The sequence below is a fragment of the Polyodon spathula genome, chromosome 6, assembly GCF_017654505.1.
Source record: "Polyodon spathula isolate WHYD16114869_AA chromosome 6, ASM1765450v1, whole genome shotgun sequence".
Classification (NCBI taxonomy): domain Eukaryota; kingdom Metazoa; phylum Chordata; class Actinopteri; order Acipenseriformes; family Polyodontidae; genus Polyodon; species Polyodon spathula.
This window is the reverse complement of record NC_054539.1, coordinates 2,322,780-2,339,500: the sequence shown is the minus strand read 5'-3', so window position 1 is coordinate 2,339,500 and position 16,721 is coordinate 2,322,780. Positions and strand designations below refer to the sequence as shown.

Here is a 16,721-nt window from a genome sequence, read left to right as displayed (position 1 = left end):
ACCACAGTGAGGGCGGATATTATCAAAAGGATGGGGTTTGGCAATTGCCTCCAAGTAGCTTTTCTAATTGGTACAACAGAAAGATTGACACTGGGGCGGGTTTTATTTTGGGTTGATCTGGCGCTTCATTGGTGCACTCTGTGTTCAATTAAATGCAGGACAGCCATTATTAAGATAGTTACCTTTATTAACAATGTGTACGGATGAATCTACTGATTTTTAGATTCAATTGATAGCTAATTTAAATATATACTTTGGTGTATATATGTTTTTTTGTTTTTTTTTCATTACTTTGTCTTTGCAATGTTAAAATGTTATTTGCTTATTTGGGGGTTCTTTGTCTGGATAATACTAATAAGCAGGGCTGTCAGTATCATAATGTAATATAAGAGTGTGTGTATGTAGATATGGTTTTAACGCTGAGACCTGCACAGCATTTAAACGTTCATAAAAATGTACCAAAAGCACATCCCTAAGATCTAGTCTCTCTCTCCCCCTCCCCCACTCACTCACTCTCTCTCTCTCGCTCTCTCTCCTCTCTCTCCCATGCAGTACTAGTCAGATCTGCAGTGAACAGTAAGCAGAACTACATGAACTCTTTCACTGAAAACTGTTTCCAGTACTTGAGTCAGTGCTGCTGTTCTACAGATCAATTACAACAGAACTGTAGAGTCTGCACAACGATCAAGACTATTCTGTAACTTATTTTTAGTGGTGCAACAACGTTCCTTCTGTTAAAAACAAGGCCATCAAGGAAAAATCAGATTACAATCTAAGTCTGAGCTGCTTGAAAATTAAAAAAAAAAAAAAAAAAACATTTCCGTTAGTGTAAATGTAGGTTACAATGGCTTACAGGGCTAACCTGTGTATTGGTCCCCTAGATGACCGTATTTAACACTGTACAGGACCAGAAGCATTTGAGCAATAACTACAGAGCTTAAATATTATTACCTCATCAGTGTCACACACGACTAGCAGTGTGCAACTGTATTTACTATCCCCTCTGCAACTGATTTTTGTATAGGAGGTTTTCCAATTGCTAATTTTTAGTTGCCACAGTTACACAGGGGACCGAAATTACAGTTGCGCATGACCTTGCTTTAGAAATTACCTCACTTTAGGTTTTAGGAGGTTTTTTTGGCTTTTTTCAGAAGCAGCCTTCCTCTGTGGTTGAAAAGGGGCATTTAGTTAGTAAGCAGTTTCAAAAATAGTTTTACAGCAACAGAGAATTATAAGCAACACACCTAAAAGAAATCGAAGATTCTGAATGTTTAGATGGTACCAAGTTTCCCTGTAACCATATGCCTTACAGTTCACACACACACACCTGGGGTTCGAGCTGTGTTCAGTGAGTCTCGCTCATCTGCCCTACCTCTCGTCGCAGTGGTGAACTTCATGTCTGAGGTTCGAGCTGTGTTCAGTGAGTCTCGCTCATCTGCCCTACCTCTTGTCGCAGTAGATGAACTTCATGTCTGAGTTTCGAGCTGTTTTCAGTGAGTCTCGCTCATCTGCCCTACCTCTCATCACAGTAGGTGAACTTCATGTCTGAGGTTCAAGCTGTGTTCAGTGATTCTCGCTCTGCTGCCCTACCTCTCATCACAGTAGGTGAACTTCATGTCTGAGGTTCGAGCTGTGTTCAGTGATTCTCGCTCTGCTGCCCTACCTCTCATCACAGTAGGTGAACTTCATGTCTGAGGTTCGAGCTGTGTTCAGTGATTCTCGCTCTGCTGCCCTACCTCTCATCACAGTAGGTGAACTTCATGTCTGAGGTTCGAGCTGTGTTCAGTGATTCTCGCTCTGCTGCCCTACCTCTCGTCGCAGTAGGTGAACTTCATGTCTGAGGTTCAAGCTGTGTTCAGTGATTCTCGCTCTGCTGCCCTACCTCTCATCACAGTAGGTGAACTTCATGTCTGAGGTTCGAGCTGTGTTCAGTGATTCTCGCTCTGCTGCCCTACCTCTCGTCGCAGTAGGTGAACTTCAAGTCCATGGTGTGGCGACTCAAGAACGTCTTGCTGTCCAGAGGCATGTCGATGTTGGAGGGGTGAGGGATGGGCTCACAAATCATGACCACACAGGTCAGAGGGGGCTCTTTAAACCCACACAGCGTGTGGGGAGGGCAGCTGTTGTAGACTTTGACTTGTCCAGTGCAGTGCAGGACCTAAAACAATAGAGGGGGTGGGGGCAGATACACACAGGCATGAAACTGTAGACCCACAACACAAATACAAATAAAAAAACACAAGTAAAACTGGGTGAGATAAGGACTATGAAGAGGTTATTAATAAACTCTACTGAAGATCTGAAGTGTTTATAATGGGGGGAAAAGCAGTCTGACCAATTTATTTTTAATCAAATGATTCCCAATTAATTCTCATGCTAGGTAAAGCTGTATTGATGGTGTTGTAGTCTATTAGCGTGTCACCCACTGTCCATAAACAAGCAATATTCAACTGAGCCTCTTAAGGTCTGTTGTTGAAATGTTAAAAAACATGACTGATTGTCCCAGCTTTCTGTATTGTGCAGGGACTGTGAATGGAATATTGGGCCCCAGTAAGGGACAATAAGCGGTGAGGAGGGCTGCGTCTTAGGGAGATGGGAAAGAAAACACCATGGGCCATATTTTCAAAGCTTTTACTCCCAGTCTAAAGAAGTTAAAGAATTGGCCCTATGTTTCTTAAAGGAAAATAAATACCTGCATTAGTAGTAGATGTGGCAAATTGGAAGCTTCTGATACACTTGTGTTTATGCTTCTTTAAACTAACATTACTGCTGTGAGTTTGGGAAGCCAGTTCATCATCTCTGGCCACGTTTGTTCAGACACTGTTAATGATGCAACATTTCACATATATGCTTTGTACTTCATAGTCTATGAATGGACAAGTGTCTCACCTTCCAGCTGGCTGATTTTAGGTTGACAGTCCGGCCTCTGTTTGTAACGGTGCACTTCATTCTCATGAAGAAGTCACGCTCTGTGTTTAAGTCTTTAATCTTCTTGCCTAGGCCTAAACACAATAGCAGAAATATGTATATATATATATATATATATATATATATATATATATATATATATATATATATATATATATATATATATATATATTGTCAAAAATTTACATACTCCAAAAACGGCATTTAAATGATGTAAACTCGAACTACCTGGTCACGCTGATAGTCGTTACGTTTGGAGAAAGTCTGAAGAGTCATACCAAGAAAAGAACACCATGCCTACTGTCAAGCATGGAGGTGGTAATAACTCTTCTATGGGGCTGTTTTTTCACTAATGGCACAGGACATTTAGTCCCAATACATGGTAAAATGGATTCCATAGCATATCAAAACATATTGGCCAATCATCTGAAACCCTCCACTACAAAACTTGGTTTAAAGCGCAACTGGACATCCAACACGACAACGATCCAAAACACACATCAAAATCTACTTCAGAATGGTTAAAGATGAATAAAATCAAGGTTCTGGAATGGCCTAGTCCCTATTTAAATCGGATTAAGAATCTTTGGTATGAGTTGAAGGCTGTGCACAAGAGAAGTCCTCGGAATTTGCTAACATTACTCCTGCACATCACAACACAATCTTTTTGTTCTTTTTTGCTTGGAGGAGGGAAATGGGTTAATTAAAACTGTGTCATTCCGGGTTTCACTATGAACCTTGTTTCCTTCATAAAAATGGTATTTCATCGCCACTTGATCTCATTGTTCTGTTTGCTGTTATGCTTGCAGTAATGTTAGTTTCAGTTGCCAAATTGTACTCTTCAGAGCTTTCTTGGATTTTTAGCAACCAAGGAAGTACTTAGCTAATGACCAGTCACATACATTTCAATCTAGTTTGTATCCTGTACTAAATCAGAAGATCCAAAGTGTCAATGACATCATAAGCTGTACTCATTTACATTTAACAGAGCTAGATTACAAAGGCCAAAGTTCATTGTCAAACTTGGTAGGCTGTAGTTTCTGATAACGTGACAACATTGTTAAGCCTTAAACTAACAAAATAAAAAGCAGCTGTTTAAAAATATTTGATTTAGCACCTCAAATTTGCTTAATGAGCTTATGAGTGGGTGCAGCTAGGCACTGCTGTAAAGATGACTGTTAAGCAACCATGCAGCAAAGCAAAATTGATTTAAAAAAAAACAATTTTAAGATTCGATTAACTTTTCATGTCAAACTTTTCATGTCAGGATGATCTGGAATAAAAACTCAGTTTGGGATTCTTGCATGTTGGATTAAAATTTGGTGCACTTTGAAATGATTTGTGCCAGATTGATTTTGAATAAATGTTCAGCTTCAATTCAGTATTTGTGCCTTCTACACTGCGTTTTAATTCTTTATCGAACAGATTAAAGCCAACGCAGAATACTGCGTACATGAGACGAGCAGGTACGTGTAATTCTACTTGTATTCACAATCTCAGCTCATTAACTTACTCCAACAGTTTATCCTTCATTTTGATTGTCCTTTCACTATAACGAACCACTCGGCTTGGACCCCAACAGGTTCGCTATAGTGAGGTTGTGCTGTAATTGGTTATTCTAAATTGGGAGAAAATAATAAAAATAATTGGTGACTACTAAATTTAAAAAAAAAGAAAAAGCTATGCCATTTTCCCCCACATGGACAAAACAGAGAAGTTTGGGTGTCAGAAAATCCAGTTTTAACTCCACATTTCCAAACAAAATTACATTTTAATCAACACCCACGTATCTTGGTTCCAAATCAACATAGAGCATATTGCACAATTTGAAACACAGGCGTATTCGAGAAAGCAAATAGAAACACAAGCATTTGATCCCAGAATGTGCGCTGGTGTCCATGCCCATGAGCCCTGCCTTCCTTCATGATGGATCTATTGTATTGACAATCAGAAGCTGGAATTTCATTACCGTTTCTCAAGCTCAGGTTTTCTCTCATTTCCTCGTGATCGCATGGATGGGTGAAGTCGAAGATGCTGTGGCCAGTGAGCTCCACCTGTGGATAATGTTCACAATTACTTTGAATCTTCTGACAGCCGTTCCAGATGATCTGATTCAACAGGCAAGTCAGAACCATACAGTACTTACTCTTATTCGTCATTCAAGAACCACTTAGTGAACTACAATGAGCTACATTGTCATTGTGCATTTGTTCCTGTATCACAACACAAATGATACTCATCTTTATTACGATATAATATATTATTGAATTTCGGTTGCATACACACATTATCAGGGACCTGTAAGGCTCTTTCCACTAGCCTGTTTAAAAAGTCTGGTTGCTGTTTTGTTCCTCTCAGTAGAAAGTTCCTATTAATATGAAACTCAGAGACGGGTTTCCGTACCTGCGTCAGGCCCATGATTTTGTTGATGTTCTCAGAAATGAAGATCATGTCCCCATCCTGTGTCACCACGGCAATAAATCCCTCCAGAGCCTTCAGGTACAGGCCGTCCATCTGCTTGTCGCTCTTGCTTTCATTGCCTGGCCAAGCTGCAACACACACAGTGTCGTTTCAGAGTCATTGGCCATTTCATTAGAAACCTCTGTGTCCATTTTAAAAAAATACGTCAACACTGTAACCAGCTTGAGTCTAGAAGGAATGGAACCAATAGGACACCTGGAGCTCAAGTGCCCCGTTCACATGAATGTGTCCTACGTTTCTCTATATTTATTTATTGATGAAACATTCACTTCTAATGTGGATTTTGTGGGGTTTTTTTGTTTTGAGAGAAAGGTTGTAATACATGAATATAACCTCTCCACGGCTCTTGCTTTATTACAGTGTGTGTGCTGTATGTTGTGGTATTTTTACTAACCGAGTAAAGCCTTTTACATGAGGTGTAGGCAGGTGGGGCACAGCAAATCCTCACATTGGCACACTAATCTCTGGATCTACGTACAGATCTGACAGCTCTTATTTAAAGAAATCACCAATGGAGTAAAACGAATAGGGCATGTTCCAATTTTGTAATAAAATTTCAGTTTGTATTAATGTATTATTAATAGTGAAACGGGTAAGCAGTTCCACACTGATAGTACATTTTTCTAAACCTTATTAAACAATTGAAATAATTTCTATCTTGCTTGAGTGACATTTGAACTCTTAGTTTCTGTCTATCAAAGATGTTCGCAGTATATTACTACACATTCTGACAGTGAATGTTTCATAGTTAAGGTTGATTTCTTGCTTGAGAACTTATATCCCTATGGTTATTGAACAGCAGAGTTAATTCAACATTGGTTCGATACACACAAATATGCCAGCATTAGTGTGCTTGGCCTTCAAACAGAAGATCTCTAATACATGCATATCATCCCTTCTGTAATTAGTAGGACTATGAAAGCAAGCCCAGCTTCAAGCAGACATGAATATTTATATTGGGATATGTACTGTTTACTGTTCTTAAATAGTTTCAGCCTCTTCAATAGATGTTGTATTGTGTAGGGTTTATATTAGCCTTCCTTCATGGATAAAAACAGCACCTGATTAAATTGAATTTCCTGTTGATGTGTCCTGTTTTCTTACAACAGAACCTCCTAGAAAGCGCGCCCTGACCAGCACAAGAGATTGTTCACAAGTGGACATTGAACAGTCCAAAGTACAGCGCAAGCATAAACACCGGCACCCTTTGATTGCTTGTCTTCAGGAACAAACGGCTCTTGTGTAGTGTTTGCAAGTCAAGACCTGCACAATTCATTTAGACTTAAAAACAACATACTTTTGAGTTAAACCCAAAAAAATAAAAAATACCCCCACCCCTGGTTATATTACCCCTCACTATACTATGGATTCGGATATATCAGAGATTCAGATACATTTTTACTGTCTAACTGCCTATGCCTCAGCTGCAATACATACATATATATATATATATATATATATATATATATATATATATATATATACACAGGCACTTATAATTACTGTTTGTTTTATTTCGTACTGCACAGCAAACTAAAATCTACAAAACAATTAAAAAACAAAGCATTAATATCGTACTGTTATCGTATACACACGTATTGCACAATAACACAAAACAAACTAAATATCTACTTGCTGAAGCGGTTTTTATTTTAGTCAGTGAGGTGTTCACGTGTGGCAGCAATGCACTAGCAAAAGCCACAAGGCAGTGACGTCAGCTCCCTAGCAACAAGCCTCCTGTGTTGTGAATGGATTATTGAAATGCAGCGGGTTTATGCATTTGAAAAAGGAGAGGAAGACTCATTAAATTAATTGGAGACTGAAGTTGATGAGAAGCATTTACCCTCTGTTGTATGAATTAAAACGGTGTGCTGCTTTTTACACGAAAAATGAAAATAAGCAGGTTGCGTAGAGGGCTTATATTGGACCCTGACGCCCCTGATAAAACGAGGGAGGGGTTGTGCAGTATTTGTTAGCCTATTTGTTTTTCTGTGGGTCTCTTGCTATATTGCAGCCCTCGATATATAGCGGATTTGTATTGGACCTGACACCCGCGATTGGGTGGTGTACATCTTAATATGTTTTTGAAAGAAGTAGTATGTCTTTAAGGGATAAAAAAAAAAAGTTTCGTAACTAAGCAGAGGTCAAATTCAATTCCACAGACACCTCAAATAATACAGCTGCTGCATTTGCTTTCTAGCAGATCCATTTTATTATTATTATCATGACTGTAAAATCTTTGATTGCATCCTCTTTGTTACATGACGGTGTCAATGCAATTGATCTAAACCAGAGGAGCCCAATCCTGGTCCTGGAGGGCTGCTGTCCATCCTGGTTTTTGTTCCAACTGTACACTAAATTGCTTAATTGGACCAATTAAGCTTCTAATAAATGCTTGATTGGTCCAACTAAGTAATTTAGGGGACAGCTGAAACAAAAGCCAGGAGGACACCAGCCCTCTAGGACCAGGACTGGGCACCCCTGATAAACAGTGGTAGCAATACGGCCACTTTTCAAATGATCAATCAGTAACAAGCTCAGGTGTGTCATCTTAAACTTTTCTTGACATAGTGAAACCGGGAGTGGATCAAACCGCTGTCTAAAAAGACTTACATGCTGTTACGTATGCTGGTATTCTTAAAGACCCCATCTTTACAGATTAAAACAACAGCGGTATTGATACGACAACATTCGTATTTATTTTATCTAGCGGATCTTTACTTTGATTCAGTTCGAACCCTGTTTATGGCCTCTTCGATGAGTCAAAGGGGTTTCGGTCTGTGATTCAGCCTCCCGACAGTAGACTGGCATCAAACCAACTCGGGACTTCCCTTACCAAGATCTCGTGACCATGGCAAAAGTCATCTTTTGAGGGGCGGCACCTTGGTGAGGGGCGGAAGTACGAGTATGTAATTCCAGCCACTGGAGTCAAGTGAAGGTATAAGGACACGTGTCAGCTGGGGATTGGTGTTCCACTGACTACAGAGGCGGGACATTACATACTAAAGGGAACGTACTACTGTGTTCGGGGTTGGTCCGAAAGAAAAAGTAGGAGGAGTACGGGTGAAGGGAGAGACTGGTTTTGTGCAGCGGGTTTTTTTTGAAATACTAACATTTCTTTTGTCTTTTTTTTTGTTTATGGTCACCACGAAGACAAATTAAAGACAGTCATCAGTTTGTTTTGGATTTCACCCCTGCACTCCTTCCCTCACACCATTTTGTTTTTGTTTGTTATTTAATCCTTTTTGTTGTGTATAGAAAATAAAAATAAATTATTTTATTTCTGTACACATAAATTACTGTCTGGACATTCCATTTAATACACTCTCGCCTCACAGTGATGGCAGCCTCTTATCACACTTTTTAGATGGAACCTTGAGCTCAGTCTCAATATCAGCAGCACCCCACTGGACTGGAATGCAAGCAAAGACACGACTGAAACATGTCCCAGCAAGCATGTGCCACTGAAATGCAATAACAAAAATGTATCCCACACTAGATATACCCATGCTTGTGGTATAAATATCTGCAATGTGACCTGAATAAAGGAGCCGCCGGTACAGAGGGGGGCAGCTTTGGAATTAGTTTCGCAGTGTTTAGGATCGGCAGCGGCGCTCATGACACTCGCCCGTACTCTCCTGGGCCCTGCTGATGATGGGACTGCAGATAAACCCAATCATGCATCTCAAAAAACAAAGCTTGTGATGTCAGCCTGTATCACACTGGCAGGCTCCTGTCTGCTGTGGAATGAAAAGAGAATTCTACAGTGATGGCAGCCTGTATCACACTGGCAGGCTCCTGTCTGCTGTGGAATGAAAAGAGAATTCTACAGTGATGGCAGCCTGTATCACACTGGCAGGCTCCTGTCTGCTGTGGAATGAAAAGAGAATTCTACAGTGATGGCAGCCTGTATCACACTGGCAGGCTCCTGTCTGCTGTGGAATATAAAGAGAATTCTACAGTGATGGCAGCCTGTATCACACTGGCAGGCTCCTGTCTGCTGTGGAATGTAAAGAGAATTCTACAGTGATGGCAGCCTGTATCACACTGGCAGGCTCCTGTCTGCTGTGGAATGAAAAGAGAATTCTACAGTGATGGCAGCCTGTATCACACTGGCAGGCTCCTGTCTGCTGTGGAATATAAAGAGAATTCTACAGTGATGGCAGCCTGTATCACACTGGCAGGCTCCTGTCTGCTGTGGAATGAAAAGAGAATTCTACAGTGATGGCAGCCTGTATCACACTGGCAGGCTCCTGTCTGCTGTGGAATGAAAAGAGAATTCTACAGTGATGGCAGCCTGTATCACACTGGCAGGCTCCTGTCTGCTGTGGAATGAAAAGAGAATTCTACAGTGATGGCAGCCTGTATCACACTGGCAGGCTCCTGTCTGCTGTGGAATGAAAAGAGAATTCTACAGTGATGGCAGCCTGTATCACACTGGCAGGCTCCTGTCTGCTGTGGAATGTAAAGAGAATTCTACGTGAATTTGTTCATTCTGTTTGAATCTGGATTCTGTTAAAGTCCTATTTTATAGAAGCTTGAGGGATTATTGGATAACTTTATCACAGCCACAAAAAAAAAATAATAATAACTTTACACCGTAATGTAGTGTACTATTTCATGTATTATGCACTTTCCACTGTATTTAGTGATATCTGCTATTAGCTGCTATGTTATTGCTGCTATTATTATGCGTTCCTCTGTATTTAAAGTATTATGAATTTTCTTGTTGTTACTGCATCTTGTAAAGTGCTTTGTGACGGTGGTCCACTACGAAAGGTGCTATATAAAATAAAGATTGACTGATTGACTGATTAAGCCATCCCTCGGCCACAAGATAAAAACCTGCAGCTCTGGCCCCAGCTGCATACTGGGATCATACCCTGGTTGTACAGTCTTTGTGATATTTCCAATCCCTATCACTTTGATGCAAGAGATCGGACATGATTACAGTATCACAGCCTTGGGGCCAAGCATCCAGTATCCCAATATAGGGGTGATGTGATTAAATACAGGAACAATCTAGGTAATGCTATTATTTGTATATGTGATCACGTCATTGCAGAAGACTGGGCAGTACATTGTATAATGCCACCTGGTGTGATTTATTGTTAAAGTAATTGTTGCCTTTTTTAAATGAATTGTTTAATAATACGACAAGGCAAAATAGAAACTGGTGACATTTTGTTAACCCAATTTTCTTCCCATGTTGTTGGTCTGTCTAGCCTTTCAAAAAAGCTGTCAAATTTCCACAATGTGGCTTTTAAACTGCCTCACATAAAAGATAATACTTTCCTCTAAATGCCACTGTGCTCAGCAGACACATATGAAATAACACACTATATTGTATGCATTATGGAACAAAAAAAAAAAATCTTTTAAAAGACCTTTACAAACAAAATTGGAGTCCTGTGGTCCAGTTCGTGGTGAGCACAGCAGGATTGTAGAACAACTTATTTTGCCTCATTTTCTTCTCCAAATTCTACAGCATGACATCTCTATTTCAGTGAGGTAAAAACAAAGCCAGTGTTCCTGATTGCTGGTGAGTGACACTCCTGTTTAAGCTGTATAAGGCTGGAAATGAGAGAATCACTGGATCGTAAAGAGCAATGGTAATATGAGATCTAGAATAATGCATTACCCTTGTTTTATAGGTTCCCATAGTTATGTCCTTGTGAATTAAGCACTGCTGTGGCCTCCAATTACATCTGCCATCCTGGCACAGCTGGTACACCAGAGTGTAACCATTAACCTGTCCCAGCATTTATAAAAATACCACACCTGTTCCATGTGTTATTTCTTACTGATGGATTTCTTAAATTCACATACAAGCACACACTTTCAGAAACAGATTTCTCTATGCAAGTGCAAATAATCTTTTTAATAACACATACCAAAAGCTTTCATCTCCAAGCAACCTAAACTATTCCTATAATGTAAGGAGCTGATGAAAATTAAAGAATACTTGGAATAGTTTACCAAGTGCAATTGCTACAACTAAACCTCAGGGGTCATTCCAGACACAATAATCAGCTGCCTGGGGCTGACAGTGTGCTAGCTAGAGACAAGCCTTGATGGGCTGAACGGCCACTTGAACTCCCCTGAACTCCTTTTACATGTATTCCTTAAGGGTAAAGCAGCAATATTCGTTCTCTAACAAGTTTTGAGCTGGTCTTCAAAGCAAAGGGGGGTGTATAAGTCCAAGCTTGTACTGATTGCTCTGGCCATCGTTTGGGCAGATATTCTTGATGAGATGTCATTGCTTTGAACATGTGCAATGGATTATCTCGATGTCAATTCCCTTTTAAGGGGAAGCACCCAGGGTAAACCGCTGCATACTGTATGCACAAGGTAGTGACATCACATCCTGTGTTGCCCTGTTCAATGAACCAAAACAGAGAGTTCGCTAGTAGCCATTGTCGGCTGCTGAGTGCACAGAGTACAGAGCGGGGAAGTACGAGTCGGGAACCTCAGTGGCACTGTGCTGATATTGTGAGATTGTTCTTACTGGAGTTCACAAGCTTGCGAGTTCTCAGGAAGCTGATGGCCAGGCGCATGATGGAGGCCTTGTCCAGGTGTGAGCTCACGCTGTGGGGCAGGGGGAGCTGGTGGGAGAGCTCATAGAAAACCTCAGTCTCCTTGCTTCTGCGACATCGAGCGGCATCTCTGGACTTCTCCTTCCTCCTCTCCGAGCTGCTCCTGACCAAAACAAGAGTTTTTAAACACAACGTACAGTTGATGAGCTCTCACATGCCTGTACTCACTTCACTTTATTAATACCCAATCCTGGAAGCTGTCAGCTCTACAGTACGCTGGGTTGGTAAGCCACAATACTTACACTGTGTAATTACTGAGCTAACCAGTAATCCAACCAACGCACTATTTTACCTGTTGACTGTTGGAGGAAAATCTAAATTGATTTTTGAGGGCTCAGTCTAGATCTGTTCACAAAACAATAAATCCTGGTTGCCACGTCCTCTACACCATGCTGGTTTTGGCTTCCTCCTTGATGACAAACCATTACAAAGGTGGTGTATGTTGTGTACTATAAGTATACTTGCAATGTAGGTTTTAATTTCGGTATACTAGTGCTTAATGTGTCCTGTGCATTGCACAGACAAGCTAAATAGGGACGTGTTGCAAGTATTAAATCTCATAAAACAAACAAATAGCTGCTTGACCACCTGCAGAAGTCATGTCAAGCTCTAGTATAATTTAAAACGAGTTTATTGAACCAATAGGGCACAGTACTGTGTAATAGGATTTGTAGGACTCTTTCTAACCCCTGGGAGATGAACTCATGATATTTAGAAAGTGGTGCAACAGCTAATGCTGTACAATACTTTTTAAGCTATATTATGGGTTTAATTACTTAATTACTGGGGCCTAACTAACCAGGCTGGTAATGGTGCCTGAAACAGCTTGAACTGCAATGATGGATCATACCTGGTAGCATTGGCTGTTGTTTTTCCTGCAGTATGTGTGTGTGTGTTAGGATTGAGACTTAAAAGCAAATTCGTTTTCAGTTGTAATCCTACCAGCCCTGCACCAGCAAAAGCTGTAATAAAATTATGGTGAAACCCTCTTTTATATTCTAATTTTAAGGGGTTTAAAAGAAGCTCAATATATAATTTAGCAATATAGCATATTGTACAAGAGCCGCACGCTGCACTCCCATTGTCTCTATAGAGGACAGACGTTTTGTTATTACTCAATAACAGAACAGTGAATAAAGCACGGCTGAGAGACGACACTATCAATCAATCAATCAATCACATTTAGAGTGTATAGCGCCTTTCATGCCAAGCCATCCCAAAGCGCTTCACATTACAAATAAATATACTATACAATAATATAATATACAAAAAAAAAATAATCAAAAAACACCCAGAAACAAAAATGGAAAGAAAAAAAAAACATTAACAAAACTCTAAAAGGCCATCCCAACCTACACAAAGGCCTCTGCGTAATGATGTGTTTTAAGCTTTGATTTAAATGCATTTATTCAGTCAGCTTTATGGATTTCAATTGGAAGATTGTTCTATAATACAGATGCATTAGGACTAAAGGCTCTTCCACCACAAGAGCTGAGTTTATCATTGTAGTCAGCAGAAGCCCAGCCTCAGCAGATCTCAGCTGGCGTCCAGGGACAGAAGGTACAAGCATATCATTAATTAAAGCAGGGCCATTTCCAGAGACAGCCTTAAATGTCATTAATAAAAATAACTGTACTTCACCGGAAGCCAATGCAAGTGGGCAATTAAAATTTTTACGTCAGATTTGAAACAAACTGTTCTGAGATGTATTCCGCAAATGATAATAAGCAGACTATACTACATTTGAAACGTGATGCTGGAAACTAAGAGTAGAATCAAATAAGACTCCAAGACTTTTCACAGCTTGCGAAGAGCTGATGGGGGGGTGGTGTCATTGGTTGTGGGGTTTTGTTTAATGCGGTTTTAGAGCCAATTAAAAGAAATTCTGTTTTATCTGCAAAAAATGTTTTGACATCCAAGCCCCTGTTTTGCCAAGGCAAGTTGACAGACTGGAGTTTATGTCTATATCATCAGAACTCTAATTATAACACCTGTCTGTTCTAAAACCACTGCTTACTGATGAAACGCTTCGCAGGGTCGCCTGAGCCCTGCTCTCAAAAAAGACAACGATTATTTCAGAGAAAACATAAATAAGTCTAATGGTGATACGGGCATTGCTGTGACATGTTCCACGGTAATGAACACCCCTCATTCTTTATTGACTCAGGAGTTCCAATACTACCTTTTTCAAATCAATTTACAGACTTTTAGCATAATGATTCCAATTATCAGGGTCTAACTCGCTGACTTACATTATGATTGTGGCTGTATTTGGAAACCAGGCTCTTGTGGCTGTTGTGGTACCTAAGCCCTGTGTCGCCCCACTTCCTAACTGCCACGGGCCATGCTGTACAAACAGAAGGGAAGTCAGACTGTGAGAGAGACGTGTCTCTCGCTTGACTGTCCCAAGAATGTGCCCTGCAAACACGGCATACTAGCTGGGAAGTTGGCAGCTTTGTAAGATGCTCTGCCCCCAGTTTACCCGTGTTTCAATGACTAAAAAAAAACAAAAAAACACTGCCCTCTCAAACCACAGACAGGGTGATGGAAGCCATCAACGTCAGTCCTGTCAATGGACTGTCTGATACCAGGACATAGTGGATGGCACATGTTTTCCCTCAAAGAAAATTGTGTGAAAAAAGACTAGCTGTACAGTTTGCATTGTACTTAAGTTCCATGATACAAATTTAAAAAAGGGAATATAAAAGGTAAAAACACCTTTCAGGTTACAACATAAAATAATGTGTTTTTTGTAAATAGAAAGTAATTATTTGAAAAAGCAAATAGTTTATTTATTGATACCGAATCTAGTAAGTAGCGTATAGTGTGAAATACTGCATAGATACTGTGTAGCACTTTTTGTTGTAGGTGCATGTTATAATGTAACACAAGTGTCAAATATATTAAAATGATTTATTTTATCAAAATAAAATAATGTTTTTGTGGCAGGTCCAGGTAATTAAAATGATAAGCGCTGTAGTAATTACACTGGAAGAATACAACACTGGAACATGTGTCAAAGCAGTTTCTTAAATAATGATTTTATTAATCAAAAATCTGCCTTGTGCTCCTTCAAAAAAGGGTCAAACAAGTGTCACGGGATTACCAGACTGAGTTACTCTTGAGCAGGCAAAACAAAAAAACAGCTTTATATAACCCCATCACTCATCACAAGTGCGCCTCAATGCCTGGGATAGCGCAGAAGCACTTCAGGTCCATTACCGCACCCTTATGCAATCTTACAATGGAAGATAATTAGCGACAGGCTCTTTAACCCTTTAGAAGAAGAAGGGAGGCCGACTCTCAGGAACCTGCTGGATACAGTACTGCTGGTTTACGACCACTGGCCTTCTCAACCTGGGGGACATCTGTCCTAAACCCAGATTAGTGAAAGAAGTGGTGCAACAACAACAAATCAACAACTACAGCAGCTGACGGACACCCTCAAAGAATATATTGTACTGCTGAGATTAAAGCAAGCTGCTTTCTGTAAGTTGATAAATACAGTACACACTGCACCACAGTACTAGTCTCTGTTAGATCTAGCTCTGATCTTATTACTGTAATCTGCACACTGGTAGAAGAACACGTGGGTTTTAAATTGATTTATTCATGTCATCATTTCTTTAGTGAGTGCATGCAAACCTCTGTAACAACAACTTTTGGGAGTCCAAGAAAAGCATAGCTCGTGCAATCATAAAAGAGACTTTCCCTGACCCACCTATTATCAAACTGTTCCCTTATCTGAATTTATCTGAATTTACTGAAATTTGTCAACAAAATAAATAATATTTTCAACATTGTATGTGAAATATACAGTTGCAATGGGGCACTGACAAAAGCAATCTGTGGCCGGGATCAATGTTACAGTAATATATGTAAACAGCCTGTTGATGAGGCTGACAGAAATATGCCCAATTCTGCCTTTCTTAATGCTTACTGTATATGATGCATGACTCAAAACTGAAACAAATTATTAAAACACATCAAATCACCTGAAAAAACAGATGGAATAATGAATACAGTATACAGGGGTGGGAGTAGAGCAAAGAGCCAGGATGGAAAAAAATATGGTGCAGAATGAAGCAAAGCGAAATTTTTTAGCAGTTCATATTTTAACAGTAGCTGCATGTAGCCTATATACTACAAATACAACGCAAATATGCGTATACAACCTACAGAAACAAAACACACTGTGCACAATAACTGCACAAACCATTTAATTTTACAAAGTACAAACAGAAACTAAAAAAAACCTCCGGGTCGCCGTGCATAAGGGCGCCTGTCAAGCAAATACAAAACAAACAAAAAACACTGGCTGTGCTCCTGCTGCTTTCAAACCAAAACAAAACGCTTATTACTGAGCTGAGAATACCTCGTTTCCAGCTAAATACGGCTGCTTGTTTTCACTGCATTTTCTCAGGTACAGCTAACCAAAGATATTCTGTTTATTTATATTCTATTAAATAGCTTATCTTTGAGCTAACCTTGGAGTCGCTACTGAAACTATCTTTAAAAATGTTATCAATGTTCTATAAATGATGTGTTGTCTGCAACAAAAAAAAAAACAAAAAAAACACGTAAAAGCAGACAAAAATAGATTTGTATAAAATGGGTTCACGTGTTCAAGTTTAAAATTATGTTGACACACTACTGAAAAGGAATTAGAATTTCCCATATTTTGCTGCCTTTAAATCAATAAATCGTATACACGGG

At 39.8% G+C, this 16,721-nt stretch overlaps 1 protein-coding gene across 5 annotated transcripts in view; it reads right to left on the bottom strand.

Annotated features, from left to right (window-relative positions):
- LOC121316682 (endothelial PAS domain-containing protein 1-like) overlaps positions 1-16,721 on the bottom strand; it is a 50,080-nt gene that overhangs the window by 14,401 nt on the left and 18,958 nt on the right. For 3 of the 5 annotated variants that reach the window (XM_041251741.1, XM_041251739.1, XM_041251743.1), the window contains exons 2-6: positions 11,918-12,108; positions 5,332-5,477; positions 4,898-4,982; positions 2,890-3,002; positions 1,956-2,158 (exon numbers count right to left, since the gene is read on the bottom strand). In XM_041251741.1, the coding sequence (XP_041107675.1) occupies positions 1,956-2,158; positions 2,890-3,002; positions 4,898-4,982; positions 5,332-5,477; positions 11,918-12,108 (738 nt within the window). The remainder of the gene's footprint in view (positions 1-1,955; positions 2,159-2,889; positions 3,003-4,897; positions 4,983-5,331; positions 5,478-11,917; positions 12,109-16,721) is intronic. The other 2 variants (XM_041251742.1, XM_041251740.1) reach the window with 1 other exon arrangement.